The sequence below is a fragment of the Microplitis mediator genome, chromosome 2, assembly GCF_029852145.1.
Source record: "Microplitis mediator isolate UGA2020A chromosome 2, iyMicMedi2.1, whole genome shotgun sequence".
Lineage (NCBI taxonomy): Eukaryota > Metazoa > Arthropoda > Insecta > Hymenoptera > Braconidae > Microplitis > Microplitis mediator.
In genome coordinates, this window is record NC_079970.1 from 21,228,964 (window position 1) to 21,249,571 (window position 20,608).

General features: G+C 28.3%; 2 protein-coding genes across 2 annotated transcripts in view; one reads left to right on the plus strand and one right to left on the minus strand.

Annotated features, from left to right (window-relative positions):
* Window positions 1-20,608, minus strand: part of LOC130663785 (cell adhesion molecule Dscam2-like) — a 237,895-nt gene that overhangs the window by 202,036 nt on the left and 15,251 nt on the right. The window contains exon 2 of the mRNA XM_057463243.1: window positions 9,001-9,041. The gene's annotated coding sequence lies outside the window, so the exon portion shown is untranslated. The remainder of the gene's footprint in view (window positions 1-9,000; window positions 9,042-20,608) is intronic.
* LOC130663786 (uncharacterized) lies at window positions 4,145-8,118 on the plus strand. The gene has a single exon (XM_057463249.1). It carries the CDS (start codon window positions 4,208-4,210, stop codon window positions 7,940-7,942), a length of 3,735 nt encoding a protein of 1,244 aa, XP_057319232.1. The 5' UTR covers window positions 4,145-4,207; the 3' UTR covers window positions 7,943-8,118.

Genomic DNA, 20,608 nt, shown 5'->3' on the forward strand with positions numbered 1-20,608 from the left:
GTAAATTTGAGAAAAATTAATTGTACTTCTTCTATCTATTATTATTGTTTTACCGGAATATACCAGACAATCTTAACAACTGATAGGGGTAATAATAACCCAAAAACACTCAATTAAACATTACTGATATGGATATACATATATGTTATAACATTGGAATAGATCGATAATGGTCAACACAAAAACATCATATAATACGAAACTGAGGATTTGGAAATAAATATAGTGGAGGGGAGAAAATCATCGAACTCCAGTTTGTTATATAGTAGAAGGGAGTAATAGGATTGTGACAGATCAGCACTACAACCATGAAGAAGCGGTAGTAGGTATAGTGACGTGCTGGTTTTGATAAAATAATAAAACTATATTACAAATCATTTGTAAAGATTTTATTATTTCGAAAGCAAAACAACTAAGAATTATAATCTGTGCTAGTGATTTTAAAAATAATAATAATTAAACAAAGCGGGTTAAATAAATACATTTAAAATAAAAAACATTGAAAGCACTTGTGACCTTTCAACTTATTACCTCGTCAGGACCCTAATTATTGTATTTTTATCCTTTACCGTAAGAATACTTTCCAACAAGCATTTGTTCATCTCATTTATTACTATTTCAACTTAATAAATAAAATAACATTTTATTAAATTGATTTATGCATAATTTTATTTGCTTTGGTTTTTTTTTACTTTTTTAATTAATTAATTTTATTGTTATTGACATTCCATAAATTTTGTGTCTTCGGAACTTACATTACGAATTATCCAATTTGATATATCAGAGAAATAGCAATATAAAAATTTTTTTTTTCTCTGGCATTTTCGTTTCCTCATTCCTATTTTTGCTATTTCTTTTTCGTCGGTCCTTCGCAGTCATATCAATGCCTTTTTCTACAATAGTCTTCATCTTAAAAACCGCGCCACGTGCCGATAACGTCTTTTCTGTTTGTAAACTGTCCAGAGTTTCTCAACAAAACGTCTTTTCTATTACTATCGACTACCGGTTTAAGCAAAAATGATCGGAAATTTTACATTCATAATGTGGAAAAACAAATATTTTGTTAAATTATTACATTAATATTTATAATCATGTAATCAAATATATTTTTGAGTTTCACGGCTACAATATGGTGAAATGCAAATTTAACATGGATTATTTTATTCTGAGTGATTTATGTGTTATTTGGAATTGGACTCGATTATTTTTTAAAATGACAAAATAATTGTTTGAAAAAAAAAATTTTTCAATCACGGTAAGAATTATTTTTTGCTTCTACATTATTTGTAGTTAGTTCATTTTTATATATAAATTAAGAGTTATTTAATTAATATCAGTGATTGTGTGATATCTTTGTAAAAAGACCAATTTTTTTCCCTATGAAAAAACATTAGTCGTGTAATACGAAAAATGTACGTAATTTTGATAATATTGAAAATAGAACAAAAATTACCTCTATTGTCGTCAAATAAATAACCCGAGTTTCAGTCAGTTTCAATCATAATATACAGATAATTAAAATATATTAAACTGACATATTTTTGTTAAGATTTCAAATTAATTGCATTCTTAAAAATAAAATTAATTTCAAGTATTAATATCACCCTGTGTAAAAAAAAGTATCATTGAACAAAGATTGAAAAAGTGTTCTGTCTTAAAATTAATCAATTAAAAGTAGTACAAATCAGTTAATATTCACTGCGAATCATTCCCAAGTATATCACTGATTGAATTAGTGATATACTTGGGACTGATTCGCAGTGAATATTCACTGATTTGTAGGACTTTTCATTGATTCATTCTAAAAGAGTTGACTATTCTAAACATCAAAAGCTGACAGAATGAAGAACTTATTTTGAACGTTTTTTAAACTTTTGAAAAGTCAAAAAATGTTTATTTTGAGTATTGAGTCAATTGATTTTTCTTTGTAGTCTTAGCAGTTTAAAGATCGTTTAAAAAAATCGTCATTGTACCACTTGTGAAGTTTAGAATACTCAATCTTTTTTCAACGACTTTTTTTTCACACGGGATAGTTATAATTATTTTGGTTCAGTAGATATACTACATTGTGTTTGAAAAAAATTAAGAGAAATGTAGATAAGTGACAAAATGCTCTCTTACATTTAATCAGTGAAAAGTACTCCAATCAGTGAATATTCACTGCACAAATAATCACAAGTATATCACTAAATAAATCAGTGATATACTTGGGACTGATTTGCAGTGAATATTTACTGATTTCCAGGTTTTTTCACTGATTCATTCTAAAAGAGTGACAATAATACGCTTACATATGTTTTTTTAATGAAAATGTTTTTTTAACCTTTAAAAAAACAAAAAAGAAGAGTTTTGAATTATAACTTTAAATTGACTAGGGGAGAAATGAAAATTACGTACATAGCTTAATTGCCGTCAAACAGGCAGTATGTTAATAAAATAAACGCAAGTGGCGTTATAAAGTACACAGTCATCAATTGTACATTAAGATATATAACATCGATTATATAATTGAATACATGTTACTGATAATTAAATACGAAAATTTCCAAGTTTTATAACAAATGTCATAAATACCACAGAATCACCCAAAGAAAAAAGCGAATACTTTTTAATTATCGACCAAGATAGAAAACTCGAAACAACCTTAAAGATATCAAAGTATTCAGGAATCCCACTTGAGTGTTTGTGCCTTCCACTCATAAAATTCAAATAAAATTAAACAAATAACAAAAATTTAATGATAAACAAACATTCAAAACGTATAAAAGTAATTAAATATTTTTATATATATTTCTAAAATGGTATCGAGACAAAAACAGTGGGTAAAACATATCATCTAATTGCGGTGACATAACAGGGTGCTTAATGTCGCAGGGGGCTATCTGGGATCTACTAACGTTCAAATATAAATTTATATATATAATATTCTTTCATTTTTTTTTTTCTTTACTATTTTTCTCTCACTCTCACTTACAAAAGTTCTCGTGTGCCAGGAAATGACAATGCTATATTTTATATTTCTACTAACGTAATAAGGGGTACAGGGGAAAGTTAGACGCGATGAATCTGCAGTTAGAATAAAACGCAGTGTCTCGTGTGACAAATTCATCGCGAGAACATGAAATAATTTATTTTATATCAATTACTACGACGATTATTTTCAAATTACAATTTCATTAACCATCGACAATTACCGAAAAAAAAAATTACACTTCAAAATTACTTAATCAATAAACGTACTAAAATTTTTTTTTACTAATATGTCAATGACCTACTTCACACAAAGTAATCTTCAACAAAATTCATTTATAAACAGATTAAATTGAAAAATATACGAGGCTACAGAAAAAAAAAGAAAAAAATAATAATAAAATAAAAACGAATTCCAATCCCTTAAATTAAAAATTGAAAAAAAAGAAAAAAAATGATTGAAAGCCAGCTGATATTTCGAACAAAACATTTGGCATTTAAACCTCCCCATACTTGATAATTTAGTGGGCGCGATGAGGGACACAAAATAGGTATAGAATTTAGAAAAGCATTTCCTATAAGCGTAAGGATATATAAAATCCTCTAGTTTCCCAAATTTATCCCCAAAAAGGCGAGGGCGTACACATGAGTCATGTGCATCCCCGCACACCGCCCCCAATTCTCCACCGCATGTCCATCGAATTCTACACATTATACGAAGGGTCTCCCGCATTTGAACTCTGCGTCCTGACAACTTTAGTTTTTCTTTTCTTTACCACCCCTTTCCCCCTACGTATCTTGCCCCTTTTTTTCATTTATCCATTATCTGATGCAGTACCAAGCAATAGCAAATAACCAGTTCCCTCACACCGTCAAAGATTTTCCGTTCAACTGGAATTATTATCGCATTCCTAATTAATGCTGGCATGTGGGTTATACGAGCTGTTGTAATTTTTACACCCTTACTTTCATTTCCAAATTCAATTAAATTATATCCTATTTCAATTCATTAATATACTATTCATTAAGACACACCGACGGGATAACAAACAAAATGGAAAAAAAATTAAATAAAATAATAAAATATCACATATAAAACATTTTTATCTTTTCACACCATCATAACTAATTGATATTTCAAAGTTTGAACGTTTTGTTCACAGCAGGACAGCGACAATTAAAGTGGAGGCGGGCCACGCCTTGCGGTCGTAGGCGATTACATCAGATAGATTTAATTATGACGTCCACCATGACACGTGAGAGAATGCTGATGCCACCATCGAATGAACTAGACAGTGAGGGTTCAAGTGGTGGTGGCGTTGATCATCAACTACCTGATAATCATCATCGAGTGGATCTTCGTAGACATTTGCATACAGACGATATACTCGACTCTAGTAGTCCAAAAAAACGTCGTAAGCAAATGACACCAGTACGAGTGACAACAACATTGATAACAACTGGCGATCAACTGGCATCCGAAGAAGATGATGATGACACTTATCACGATGGGTTAGAGGAAGAGGAGATGGAAGACTTAGAGGGAGAAATTACAACAACGGCCCATAACAACCATCATACCGACCGAGAATCAGAGGATGAATTTATTGAGAAAGGTAAGACGACACTAGTACGTGAACAGGCAATATCAAATGATGAAAATCTTAATACTGAATTTCAATGTTCATTTTGCGGTAATTTGTTCGAAGATAAAGATACTTTGTTACGTCATAAAGAAAATGAGCATGAGACGGCTAATTTAACAACCAAATCGATAAATCTAAGCCCGCTGTCGCAAAATTTATTACTACCTGTAGGGGTTAAAATTGAACAACAGGATGAATCATCCGATAATCCCGTAAATTTATCATCGGGTTTTAATTTAAAAAATTTTACAAATTCGTGGTTAACAGGAACATCAACGCCAACACAATTGCCGGATTCAGAATGGTCAAATCAAAATCCAATGTTGATGGCAGGTCATATGTCTTATCCCGGTGCCCTAACGCAGTATCTTCCTTTACCAACTTTTCCGATTAATGAAACTGGACAGTTGACACGTAATGCAGTAGTTGGGTCAGGGCCTGTTAGAATTTTCAATCCTGATGCTTATTGTCAGCTTTGTAACAAAGAATTTTGTAATAAATACTTTCTTAAAACCCACAAAGCTAATAAACATGGTATCTATATGGATCCACCAGCGCCGAATACACCCAATGCTAATGATAACAACGGATTATTGAGTTATCCTAATTCGATTTATCCACCTGCCAATATTAAGTTAGAACATCCACAGTCCCAGCCACCACAGCAACAAAAATTAGAAATCCCAGAAATCAGTCCGGTTTCAATGATTCCCACAATCCCTTGTGATATTTGCCAAAAAAGATTTAAAAATGAGGAATCACTAAAAAAACATAAGCAAAAAGTTCATGTCGAACAGATTTCCGATCATACTGACTCACAGTCATTACCGGCTATGGGATTGGGGGAAGACGATTGTAGAGATTTATCATCATCGCGATTGGACAGTAGTCCGAATAATATAGAGGCTTTGTTTAAACAAGAATTTGGCATTGAACAAGAAGATGCTAAATATATGCCACCACCGAGACAATTTTCACCACAATTATGTCAACAGATACGCGAGTGTGGTTTTACGGCGGATAAATTGCGATCAATGGGTATCATTAATCCAGATGCATTTTGTGAAATATGCTTTAAAGAATACTGTAATAAACATTTTTTACGTATACATAAAATTAAAAGACACAATATTTTGATAGCAAGTAACGGTAAATCTCCAAATAATCCTGGGGCTGCTGCATCCTGGCATCAAATACAAACAAGCCCGTTAAATTTAATTGTTAGTGATAATCCAACAAGTTCTGACTCTACGGATAAGTCTGATGATTGCGAATGTAAAACATGTGGTATTAGATTTCAAACAAGTGATCTATATGAAACGCACAAAAACAAAAATCATGAAAATCAAGAAGAAAAATCACCTACAAGACCAACAATGGATATGGAACAAGTAGATAATGAACAACAACGCTCCGATACTATTTCACAAGATTTACAAAAATTACAAACAATGATCTTACAATTGAATGGTTTGAAACCAAATAATAGACCAATTGTTTGTAGTATATGTAGTAGAGAATGTGAAAGTCAATTGGCATTAAAAACCCACATGAGTTTAGAACATGGTACAACTATACAAGAAGAATCACTTTCCCCATCCCAGCTATTGGTTGAAAATTCTTTTAGCACTGGTTCTTCTACATTCTGTACACTGTGTGAGAAAGATTTCCGAACTCCCGATACTTTGAAACAACACCTCGCTGAAGATCATAATCATCATCAAACAACACCAACACCAACACCAAATAATTTAACTCATGTTCCATTGATTTCAACGCCAGCTCCGACAAACCAGTTACCACCTGTTCCACCACTTCCACCTCCAGCAGACAAGAAAATAACATCAATGACACCGACTTCAAGTTACTGTGAAATATGTAATAAAGAATTGTGTAATAAATATTTTATGAAAACACATATGCAACGTATGCACGGTATTGAAATTGAAAACGGTTCACAAATAGGTGGTGTTGTGTGTAATATTTGCAATAAAGAGTTGTGTAGTAAATACTTTTTACGTGTTCACAAACATAATACGCATGGCATCATTGACGAAGGTACGGTAAGTGGCGGATCAACAACAAACATAAAACCCGATAATTTTGAATCATCAAATTCAGAAGACATGGCAGCTTTAAAATCCAGCGATCAGTTGGGTGATTTAAGTCACAGATATTTCACGCACTTTACAGAAATTTGTCCTGTTTGCAGTAGAAGATTTCGTAGTATTAAATGGCTAAAAGCCCATTTACTAGGCGATCATGGTAAAATAGGTATTGATAAGTGGCGTGATTTAGAACAACAGTATCAACAAAATACAACAGCAGCTAAAAAATTACCAGGAAATCAATTAATTAATCGTCCGATACAACCAAGTCCAAATTTAAAAATACCAAATGGTTTTGATGTAACACATCATTTAAAATCAACAACAAATGATTATGGCACAACAATTGGTAACCAAGTACTTTCAACATTATTTGGTGGTGCTGAGGAACAAAATAAAAATTATCGATGTTCTTATTGTAATTTTACAACACCCGTTCTACCATTTTTATTTCTACACGAACGATCGCACGTAACATCTGATAACGTTAATTTAGAGCAAAATGCACAGTGTCCCATATGTTCACAAGGGTTTACACAACCGGAAATGCTGCATCATCATTTAGTGACCCGTCATCAATTTACAGGAATGCAATTCCCATCACCAATCATTACTACTCCAACTACAACTGTTGCTGCTACTAATCTATCTTTAGAAGCAAATCAAATTGAACATGAAGTAGCTGAAAAAAATGAACAATCTGACATAACCGATAATAATACACAGTGTCAGATATATCCAGTCCAAGCAAATTCAGAGACAATTAAAAATAAAAACGATGATACGAATTCAACTTCTGGAGCAGTTGCCACAACAACTGCAACAGGAACTATTTTGGTAACACCACAAGCTGCATACAAATGTGCACAATGTGGTTTAGCAACTGCCAATTTAAATCGTATTAAAAAACATGTTAAAAAAGATCATAAATCAATAGGTGATCCTACGGACAATGTTATTGCAGAGCTTACCAAAACTCTGCGTGATGTTGCAAACAAACACAAAGTACCTGTTAGCTATGCAATACCCCAAGATAATAATTCAAATCCAGATACCGCCACAATAATGCAACCATTTATTGTTAAAGAAAAAGATTGTGGTTTCAGTAGTGACGATTGTAGGGTTGAAAAAAAATTTTCACCTGTTTTAATTTATTTACCTGTACGTACACGAGTTACCGACGCCCTCACAACTTCCTTCACACTTGTTCCTACTTAACTGAATATTTGTTTTTCTAAATTATGAGTACACAGTTTGATAAAAAAACATAATTCGTTGGTTTTGTTTTCATAAAAGACAATTTACTTTGAGCACGCGGTAATAGTTCCTATTTTATAAATAACAGTAAGTCAAATAAATATTTTTTTATATAAATAAAATTTTTATACGCAATCTTGGGGCTTGTTTAGTTAGACATAGTTGATAAGTCTTTCTCATCTTTTTTTTATTTTAACATAATAACGAGAAAATAAAAAAATAAAAAATAGAAACCACGAGTTCTCTTAACGAATTTTAAAAAAACGGTGTTGTATTTAAAAAAAAATTATTGTTATAAGTATTATATATACTAGCCACGGTATTATATTGTAAATAAATAATTAATGACTATATGACAATATAAGTGATCGATAAAGTTCCTATTTTATAAATGCAAACCGTAATTATATTCGTTACTATTTTTTATCAATGAAAATTTAATTTTAAATCTTAATTATACATTAAATTTTGATCATTATTTGTTTTGACAAAGAGAAAGACTATCATTGATAATTTTATAATTTTAATTGTGACGCACAAATGATAAAATTGCGCTTGATAAAAATAATTATACCGTTTAAAAAAAAAAAGTTAACGTACAAGTAAAAGAATTTATCGAAATTATAAAATTTAAATGTAATGACAAAAGTGAAGATTTTTAAAAATAATTAACTCAGGGTGAATACAGTATAACCCGCAACAGAAAGTACAATGGAATACACAGCCAACATGTTTACATAGAGGTTTAAATATACTAAAAATTTTTAAAATAAATAATTTAAAGTTGACAAAGATTTACGATGCACCTTTTTATAATGATACGTAAAATCTAATGTGCAAAAAAAATAAACCAAAAAACAAAAAGATTATATAGAAAAATTTTTACATATTATCTAGTCGTCTATATAAAGTCACTAATTATTAATTTTCTAGTCAAGTGGTTTCGAAATAATCTAGTCAGATAAATATTTGCATAAAATTAACAGTAAAAAAAAATATTTATATATATATACACTCACCAAATAACTGTTAATGCACCGTGCCTTGGATCTCTGGGAAACTGAAAATCAAAAATAAATTTGTCTGATCTCATATGAATTCTTTGATAAATATGAATTTTAAAAAGTTATTAATTTTTAACATAAATATCAATAATTATTTTTAAAAAATTTTATTAAAACTTCCTCCCCTAAAGCGAAATCAAAAATTGTGGCGAATAAATCTATAATGACATTTAATGAAAGCGTGTAAAATATTAAATTTTACTCAATAAAATTTTTTTATCGATAACTGTCAATTTGAGTTCTGCAAAAATAGAAAAGAATTCTTTGTTTGCCCGATTGCTGAGTAAACCTTTCGGACAAGGTTATTGGAAAGTAGACAGCTGTGCTCGCAATGACCACATACATATATAACTTATATATTTATATATATATATATACTACATTGTAGCGTCAGTTAATATTATACATATATTTTAAAAGCACCCGGCCTAGCAATTCTAGACTAATTCAACAAATAAAACATGCACGAGACTAAAAACCGCGTTTTTCAAACCCGTACATCGTTTTGTGGTCAGTCCGTAGTATTAACAGCGTGTGACCACATTATCTAAAAGAATAAATAAACGTTAAAAAATATATATATAATAATAAATGACATATTTCTAAAGCTATAATAGTTTTCGGTTCGACCCTAATTTAAAGTTTACCACCCACGAGTCCAAAATATCTGTATTTACAGCCTTAAACAATAGACATCGGTGAGTTAGGTCTCGATATAAATTAAAATAAAAAAAAAAAGAATACATTTATAAAAAATTGTCTCTTATTTATTTATTTTTCGACAACTCAGCCTATCGTCGGTCACGCTCAGTTAAAACAAGTCACGCGAATCTAAGTATTTTCTTCCTTTTATCCGTCTCTCATATACGTAACGTACTTTTTGGTCATTTATAATCTACTTTACGATTTGTTTGATATAAATAATTTACATAATAGAAAAATGTAAAAGATATATACAGATAAATTTCATATACATGATATTATTTTGGAAAAGAGATAAAATGATAAAAAAAATAAGGAGCGTAGATTAAAAGAATGGAAAGAAACAACGAAAAAAAATAAATAAAGTATACGTTTTCCCAAGGGTGAAATGTAACCGGTCCATTGTCTAGAAGCCCATAAAAATTTAGTCCCTAAAACTTTTCTACATATATTAGTTTCTATTTCTCTGTAGCATTGGCTATCGATGATCATCCTCATCATCAGCATCATGATCCTCGTCTTGATGCTAGTGTTGGTGATTGACCCCCGTAGAAACACGAGCCGAGCGTGAATCACCGTTGCACCCTGGAGTTTCCAAAAATTCGAATGAATTAGTATGCGCACGCGCATGTATTAACATATTTTAGGGGAGGAAGTTATCGGCCATTACTAGTTTATTGAATAGAAACGCGCGAGTAAAAGAAAGAAAAAAAGTACATAACAAATTCAGTGAATAAAAAAAAAAGAAAAAATTTAATAAATAGTATGGGGCAAAAATGGATTTTTCAAAAAAGTCTGTCCGTCGGTTATGGTGGGATGTAGAAAAATATCTGCATCTGTCCTCCCCTTTTTAATTTTATTTTTTTTTATTATTATATCCAGAGAAAGATCGTCAAGAGGTCAGACGCCGTGACCTTGGGCTATTCGTGAATATATATAAGGGGAAATTTTTATAGGGAAAAATAGTAAATGTTGAAAAAGTGTGTATGCACTAACCCCCGTGAATGTTACTCACTAGAGTCTAGACATATATAAGAGAAATCTACTTTTGTTCCACTGTTAAACATCAAGATATTTACTACACTACATACAATGACGCATGCAAATGCAACACGCGTGTACATTTGATGATGCAAATGGTTTATAGCCGTTTTTAATTGCGTTGTCAGGCAAAACGATTTATAAAAATGGCCTTTTGTATATGTTTAATGGTCTTCAGTTAAGTTATGGAAAAATTTATATACCATCGATTATTTAAATTTGGGGAACGTGTGTATGTATTTTAATTGTTATATACCATTTATTATATGGTATTATTAATAATGATAAATTCAAATTGACTGTCAATACGATTTTTTCATTTATTCAAAATTATATATCACTCTAGTTGTAGTAATAATAATTTATTTTTTTCATACATTGTAATTTCACGACAAATTACAAAAAAGTTTAGAGATGTTGATACAGTTGATGAGGAAAATTTCAAAATTTTTATCAATACGACGTTTAGTCAAAACTTTTTTTTCTCAGAAATATCTCATTGGGACTTGCAAAAATTTGGGGATTCTACAGTTTTCGTGGCGCCGCCAAATGGCCGTGAAGTCATATAAAACTCAACAAAATAAGTCATTTTTAAAGAATGAAACTTTTCGATATCTCGCTTAGTTTTCAAGAAAAATGTAATTTTTTAAAAAAAGTGAAAAATTTCATAGATTTTAATATCTTAATTTTTTTTGTATTTTTTCCGAAAACTTCATTTAAAGATGAACATTTTGAAAAAAAAAACGTCTGAATTAGTCCATTTTTGAAAAAGTTGCAGCTATTTGAAAAAAAGTCTTATTTCGTCAATTTCTACAAGAATTCGCGGTCATTTAACGGCGCCACGGAAACCTTAGACTCCCCAAAAATTTCATGCCGTATAAAAATTTAAAAAAATTTATACGACTTCGTAAATTCTAAGCAATTCGTAATTTATTTCCTCGTCGACTAAATCATATTATTATTTATAAATTTAAGCTTATGAAAAAGTCGTGTTGCGTAAAACTTATAATTTTTAAAATCTAAATCAACCTGAGCTACTATTGCCTTTGTAAACATAAATTGAGCGCAAAATCAAATTTTACCATAAATACATTTATAAATAAATATATTAGAATAAAAAACAAATAATAATAATAATAAAACAGAATAATTAAATTAATTAATTAAACTTAAAAGGTTACAATAATAATCATTGATATTTATATATACTTATACATGTATATATAAATAAATATATATAATTAATTACGATTAAGTAATTAGGTAAATTATAAGTATTTAATTTTAAGGGTGTTATGATCGTTGAGAGTGAGCTAATTGTTGTCACGCACGACATCATTCGGGCCTACATGTGTATTATATTATTATATATATATAAGTCTGAGTGTATAGATAAATGTGTGTATGTAGTGTCTGTCGATTATACAGATACGAATTAACAATAATATACAACATAATCGACAAATTAATTATTTTGAAAAAACAAAAAAAAAGCAAAATGTATCTAGTCAAAAAAAAACTTAACTAGTCCAACATTTTAGTCAGTTATTATTTAATTTTTTTATTATTATTATTTTGTATGTTAACAAAAAGATTATAATTTATATTATTTTTATAATTTTTTAAATAAAATTACTATGATTTTATCATTATCTTTATGTTGTTATTTGCTTTATTTTTTATTTTATTTATTTTGCTTATCAGTAAGGTATTATTTGACTGCACACTTAATCAAACGACATAATAAAATACGTTTGTTTTCATATATTGAATTTCAGGTACTAACAGCGGTTAAAAATTTAGGGCTTAATTTAAGGGGTATATTTCTACAAACATGTCTCGCCCACATCAAGACCCCGGGCAACATAAACACTGGCCTAAAAAAGACCTTTCATTTTTAAATGGGGGACAGAGGGTGGCAGTTTATTTTTCATTCTCTCTCTTTCTCTCTCTCTCTTTATGTTTTCCTTTTCCCCGGCACTCGCGCGGGACACCAGTTACAACCCCCTACATGACATGGTATGTACACCATGTACAAATTACTGTGCAAACACTATTTTAAAGTGACGAATTTCGCACGTGCCCCTTTACTCACATTTAATCTGTAAAATGATCCCTAAAAAATACTTCAAACAAATCAAAACAAATTTACAATGAATAATTTTATAAATTCAAATTTAATTTAACGGAAAACTGATGTTAAATAAATTGGAAACATTAAAAATGTTATTTTTTTTTTCTCTTATCTATTTGAAATGAATATATAATTTATTAACTTTTTTTTTTATTTTACATGTAATATGTATTTTAAAAAACAAAGAAATAGAGATCGCGTGTTCACAAAAATAACTAACCTAACGGTTCTTGCGGTGAAAGGGGGTGAAAGTTGTTAATAATTCGCAAGGTAGAATTTCATTGTGATCGATTTTACGTTTCTTGTCGATTACATCCAAGCGCATTTTATTGTTTATCAACATTATTCAATCAAAAAATGACATAGACAGTCTTGAAATACAGAAAAATAAAAATTAGAAAAAAAAATAAAGAAATGAAAACGGGAAGAAGAATTTTATTGTAAGGGCTAGCGAGCAAATGACGATCTCTCCTCCACTTTAACTGTATCCTCATCCTTTTTTCACATCACTTCTATTTCATTTTATATATATATATATCTATATATACATATATAACCCTCTTTTCTCTCACGCACACCATTGTCAATTTACGCACACGCCCACGCTGAAAACTTTCACATACCCAATGTATATATATATATATATTGTGTAGTATACGGACCATATATATAAAAATCAATAATATCTTGCGGTTTCTAAGAGCTTGGAAAAACGTCCAACGTGTCCTAACGTCCCCTTGAAGCAATATAAAAGTATTCCGTTATTCTTTAATCTTATCGACAAGAAAAAAAAACTTTTTCTTCCCCATAGCGTAGAATTTTATTTTTTTAATTAATCAATAAATAATATTTCCATTAAAGATTAAATCTCTTTGGAGTAATATAATTATCTAAGAAGTATAAAAATATTTTGACATTTTATCATTGTCAATTTTGTCGATTTGATTTTTAAAAAAATTTTTATTCATTGGATTGGCAAAGTTTAACGAAGGCAAAACAAAATTGGAATTAATCATGAAATATAATTAATAAGCCACCGAAAAAATCATTCGTTAGACGGATCTTTTTTTATATCTTAGGTCTCTAAAGACACGAGAATTATCGAACGTAATGGTTACCCCTATTTTTCGACATATCCTGATGATGCTCCTTTTTCTTTTTATATCAGTATAGCCAAGTCCCACTCGTCAAACCCAGAGTTTTAGTCGCGGGAGAGAGAGTGAATTGCAATTATCAAAGTCTCCCCCGTGGTCCTCGTTCGCTTATAACTTACGTCTTACCCCCGGTTTCCTACTTTCATTTTACCACATTTCATATATATAGAAAGAGAGAGAAAGAAAGAGATCTCTCCAGCATTCTTGTGGATGTGGAAAAGCTGGACTTTCTTCGCGTCCTACAGAAACTAACCTTAATATTTTTCTATCGTCAATTTCTTGGTTCTCCTACCCCTACAAAAGTTGCTCCATCATCTCACACTAACGTCGAAATTTCATCCTTTCATAATAATTTTACCGCCTTCTTTTATTCCCCATTTATCTTTTTTTTCTTATTTTTCATTATTTTCTTTACTTTCTGTTGCTTCTTTTTCTTTTCAGACTTCTCTTTATCTTTTCACTATATAACATCAATCTACACACTTTTACTCAATTTCTTTTCATTTAACTTCAAAAAGTGCTTCAATAACAATCAAATTTTATATCAATATTTTTTTTTTATTTCCAACTGAAAGAGGGAGGGAATGAGAAGTAATAATTCTACTTTTTAGTAAAAACTAGTAAATTAACAAAAGCCTAAAAATGTCAGTGGAATTAACGACAACAAAATATAATAGTAAAATATTAGCAAAAAAAAATTTACGGCCTTAAAAAGTTACCCTTTTTTGTATAAAATTATTGCCGGATTTCATTTACTAATTTTTGGTTACAATAAAAAAAAAATTTTATCGAACGAAGAATGGAAAAAATTTTAGCAGCCACGCGTTAACGGTTTTTGTGTAATGCAACAACAATAAAAGATAAAGAAAGAACGGATTTTTCATAAAATTGGGAAACTACTGAATAACGTAAAAGGGGTTAAAATGATCGCGCGAGATGTCCCTGTTGAAAGGCAACCCTTTATTTATATAAGGGAGAAACATCATGAGGGTATTGGAAAGATTCTTGGGTGACGTGAGAGGGGTTCACGAATGATGACGCGAGTTGAGTGAGATAAAAAGAGAAAAAGAGAAAAAAAGAAAAAAAATAAAATAAGGATAGTTTAAGAGGGTGGTTTGAATCCCAGAGGGGCAAGCCACGAGTTTCATTTCCACGGGTTTCACCCCAAAAAATTCAGCTGTATATATGTAGCATAAGAGTGTGTAGAGCACGAGCCAACATCGATTCAATTCTACAGTTCTCGCGCACCCTGATTTACACAATATTTTGGAAATCCTTTATATAAGATTTTGAACGATCCCCTCGTGCACCGGCTTAGCGCGAGTCGGTTTCTATTGTTAGTTATACTGACACGAGAAACGAACAGATGCGAGATTTTCAATCGCACGCGAGTTTACAGAAAAATAAGTAAAAGATTGCTGAGGGCGAGATGAAAAAAAAACATGGAAAAAAACGCGAATTTATACTAAAAAAAAAAAAAAAAACAAAAAAAAATGTGTCAAAAACGTGAAATTAGGGTTGAACCAGGACAAGCTGAATTAACATGGTCTGTAAATGAATGAATAGCTCTGGTCGTCTAGAAATTATTTCACCCCTTTTTACATCATTTTTTTTTTTTTTATTAAATTCAATTGATATATCCAGCTGCTTCTATTTTGTTGATTGTTTTTAAATTAATTGAATTTTTCTTAATTAAAAAAGACGCGTTGGACGAATATTATTTCTAAGCTTGCCACTCAGACCCCTTTATTTGAACCTTATCAAGTAACTTGATGTTTAAATTCAAATTTCAAATACATGAAAAATAATATGTAGGAAAAGTTCAATATTTATACAAATATAGACCTATTTTTCAAAAACATACGTTCAACCTGACCAAGGATATGCCTATTACAAAAAAGTTATGAAACAGAATTCAATATTTACTTGTTTTGGTTTTCATAACTTATTTTTAAAATTTTTACCACCGAAAAAATTCTATCGTTTTATTAATTATTTATATTAATGTAAGATTGCAAGCTGCTTATATATTTTAATAAAATGCTTTCTTACAAAATTTCTCATTAATTTCAAAACATCATTGAATTTTGTTTCAAAACACTGTCCATCTTACCATTTACAAAAAAAGTTTGAAATAAAAAAATCAAAAGAAAAATTATCATAATTGGAATTATTTTTTAAAATATTCAAATATATGATAAATATTTATATATATTAAAATGAGAAAAAATCAAAATTAGTTGATAAATTTTTAAAATTTTAAATGAAATATATATATTATATTCGCAAGAGAGTTTATGTATTGCAAGTAATATGACATACATTTAAAATAATTCAGGGTTCTAATTACCAAATAAACAACAAAAAACACTCGTTTAAAAAAACACTAAGATAAGAAAATATAGTGAATAATAATCGACTATGTGGAGTGACAAAAATAATAAAAAATAAAAAAATAGTATAACAATAATGACTTTAATAACATCGATGACAAACGAATTATAAGTAGACTTAACATGCATGTGTGCATTAAAAATGTGTACATAATAAAGATGACATTAAATGGGTAAAAATGACTATGAAAAAAAGAAGAAAAAAAAAGAAAAAAAAAAAAAAGTACTTATTAACTATAAATTTAAAAAAATTGAACCATTTATATAAATGCTAGTGAACTCTAAAGAATAAACTACCAAAATTGTACATATTTATTCACGATGAATAATAAAAATGGTTAAATAAATGAGTGAATAAATAAATAAATAAATAAAGCATAGGTAATTATAATGAGAGTATTATCTGAGTTAATAAAAAATACAAGGACTGAATCCTTTAGCGCTGATAAAGCTGTGATTTTCATTTATCTCATTACAATTTGTTCATCTTTATTTTTTTTATTTAATTATTCATGATAAATGTTTTTTTTAGTACACACACTAATTTATTTAAAATTAAGTTAGTTTATAAATAAGAATTATTTATAATTAAAAAAAATTAATATTTAAATAAAATTAAGTGAGTGAGAAGGCGATAACTTAAATCAAAAAATTGAAAATCAAAATTAAATTTAAGTCCTCTAGTTTAAGAAATTTGAATTTGTGTCGTTAGTTTATATATAATGTAAAAAAAAATAAAAAAAAATTAAAACAAAAATATAAAAATCTAATGTATAGTAATTACGCTTATTTAATAATTTATTATTATTATAATTTTAAATTGCAACGTTTATACAAAATATTACATGAAAAAAATATTAAAAAAAAAAAAAACGTAAAAAATGTATAATTTTATGTCTTTTTTATATATTTAATTTACTGTATGCAATAATATTTAATTTTATCAAAATTAATTTTTCCTTCTATTCTTATTAATCGATTACTACACAATTAGGTAAGTATTCATCAATACGTCATTGTATTTTAATCAAAAATAATTTACTACATATATTGTAAGAAGATTTTTTACGTCACTTAAATTCTAGTAACTACATAATAGCAACGATAATCAATATTATAATAGCGTCCTGAACAATTGTGAGGAAACTTTAATTAACATCTTGATAATTGACGTAATCATAGTTTTCTCTCATACACCTACAGTATACTTAATATTTTCCTTATATTAATGCTTGACATAACCCAATTGATAAAGTGCAAAACTGTCGTTAAAAGATAAATTTATAACTTACAAAAAAATATATTTTATTGATAAAAATATAGGACAAGTATTTAATAAAGATCAAATTAGATATTTATTTTTATCTTTACTTGAAAAAAAAATGTGTAGAAATCGAAGTAAGTTTGTTACACTCAGAAAATTAATTAATAGGAATTACTATCTAGTTATGGTAAAATTTTTTACCATCAATCCGATAGTATGAATACTATCTAGATGATTGTATAAATCATCTAGATTGTAATATTCACCATATTTATAATAATTGTTACAATCCTGTTAACTAGAGTTAATTGTTATTATTATTATAAATAGTTATATTCATAATCCAAATTGTAACAGTTACCATCAGAAATTATAATTGTTACCATCCTGATAGTAACTGTGATCATCCTGATGGTCACTGTTACGAAATTTATTGCAGAAGTAATCATCCAATAATTATTAATTCTATTAAAAAAAATTATAACACTAGACTATTTTGGGATTGAAAAACGTTCTAATTATTCTAGATGATTGGAATTAAAAATTTAGCATAATAAACACAATTACTTAATTTTCTGTGTAGTTTGACTATTTATGAACAAATTAAAATTATCAAGGAAATATTATTAAATAATTGATGTTTAGCCGCATTCGCTTCTTTATGTAACTTTTTTGTGACGTTTCTCAAAGATAAAATTATAATTATTAAAACAACGTCCTGTAAATATACTAAAATAATTACTAGATAATCATTTCTTTAAGTTTATGTCATAGTGGAATACTGTTTTTTTATTCTGAACTCCGAATACTATTTTTTTTTTTTATAAAAAAAACTTCAGTTCTTAGCTATTTCCTACTATTTAAAATTATCAAATCCAGGTGTAAGATGGTTATCAGAAATCTTATCAATTTCCGGTTTGAAATTTTATCGATCAATATATTTTTGAATTATAGAAATATTAATTTAAATTAATTAATTTTTGTATTTTTAAATACAAAAAAAAAAGTTTAATGGAACAAAATAATTGCGTATATTATGATCCTGAAGTTAGCAGACAATTAGCAATTTTCAGATGTTTTTTTTCAACAAATCAATTTAAAAAAAAAAAACTAAAAATATGCACTTGCAGAAAATTTTAAAAACTATAGGTGTAATTTTTTTATAATAATTTATCGTATGGAATAAATTCAAAAAATTATTAGACGTCGGCACGTGCAGAAAATTAACAGAACTGCAGGTGTAACTTTTTTAAATATTTTTTTTTTATAATCTATGGTTTCGAAAAAAAATTCAAAAATTACTAGACATTGGGTAACTTCAGTATCATATTATTATAATATTTAATAAAAATTATTGCTCAATAAATTTTTATCGCAGTTCAAAATCATGTCAGGTAAGTGATAACTAAAAATTCAAATCATGATCAAATACAAAATTAAAATAAAAAAAAAATCAGTATGTGCATATTTCAAGCATATACTTTTTTTTAACATTGAAATAATAAAAATACCCTTGACCAAGTAAATATTTAGTGTTTGTACCTTGAAAAAGTGTTAATAAAATGTATCAAAATAAAATTTGTTTTCATAATTTTTACATTCACTGTACATATATGTATTAATAGAAAAATAATAAACAATGAGAGTGAAGAAATAAAAGAACAATGATCTCAAGTGACCTTTAATTTAAATTCTAAAAACGCTTTGCTAATATTTCTTTTGCTCAACTAGACTTATTTAAATATATACAAGCTTCTAAATGATATTATTGACGCTATTTAAAAAACGACCTTAGAATAATGGTAAAAAAAAATAAATAAGTGAAAATTATTTTAATAACACAAAATTTTCTTAGAAACAGTTAATCATCTCGGATAAAAATTCGAAAAATCCTTCAATTATATTCTGCCTTCTGGATTTACCTGGTTATTTTTTCTACGCAAAATGTCGCTTTGACAAGGAAAAATCTATTATATATGTATATATTTATTTCTTAAATATTTCCGTGTGTTGTTATTGAGTTGCACAATCTGATAAAATAATTATTGTTCGATGAAATTTATAGTAAGATAAGACATCTATTCCGCTATTATTAGCGGATGTGACAGAGCAATAAAAATCTTTACTTGTTTACTTAGAATAGTGTGGAATGTGACTTATATAAAAAATGTATTTATCAAAAAACATTATTAAAAGTTAATCAGACGATATCGCAGAAATTACTGTTAATTTCAAGAGCTTTTTGTTTATTTATTCAATGTCTTTTTAATTGATACGACTTATTAAATCAAAAGAAAAGAAATGGCAATCGACGTTCTGGGGGCCAGAACCGAAATTTCCCGCGGTCTATGAGTTTGAAAAAAGAAGTCATGATAAAATTCGATTTTTAGATCATTCTATAGAAATATTTCAATTGAACACTAGAACTTTTGCAAAAAAAATTAATAGTAAACTTTATCCGACTATCAGTTTTTTTTTTCAATTTTGAAAGTCACTAATTGACGCAATAGACAAACAGAAAGATTTAATATAATGACGGTATATTAATGATCTACAATTCAAGACTGATAACGTTTCATATTTTTTTTTTTTTTTTTTTCAAAATTAATCTTCAAAATGTGTACTCAAACGTATTTGATAAGCAATTATAAAAATCAGAAGTATCTGCCATCTAGCGAAAAATTGAAAACTAAATGAAGAAATTCAATTAATTTAAATTCGAAATAAATGTAATTATTAATATAAGAAATTTTATTAGTATAAATAATAAGAAAAAAATTATTTTCAATGAAAATTTACAATCAACAATAAAATGAACTATACACGGACAAAAATGAACTATATAAATTAAGAACAAGTAATATAATGATAAATA

Bases quoted from the DNA above. Each gene is read 5' to 3' on its own strand.
- LOC130663786 (XM_057463249.1), top strand. From the start codon at position 4,208: ATGACGTCCACCATGACACGTGAGAGAATGCTGATGCCACCATCGAAT.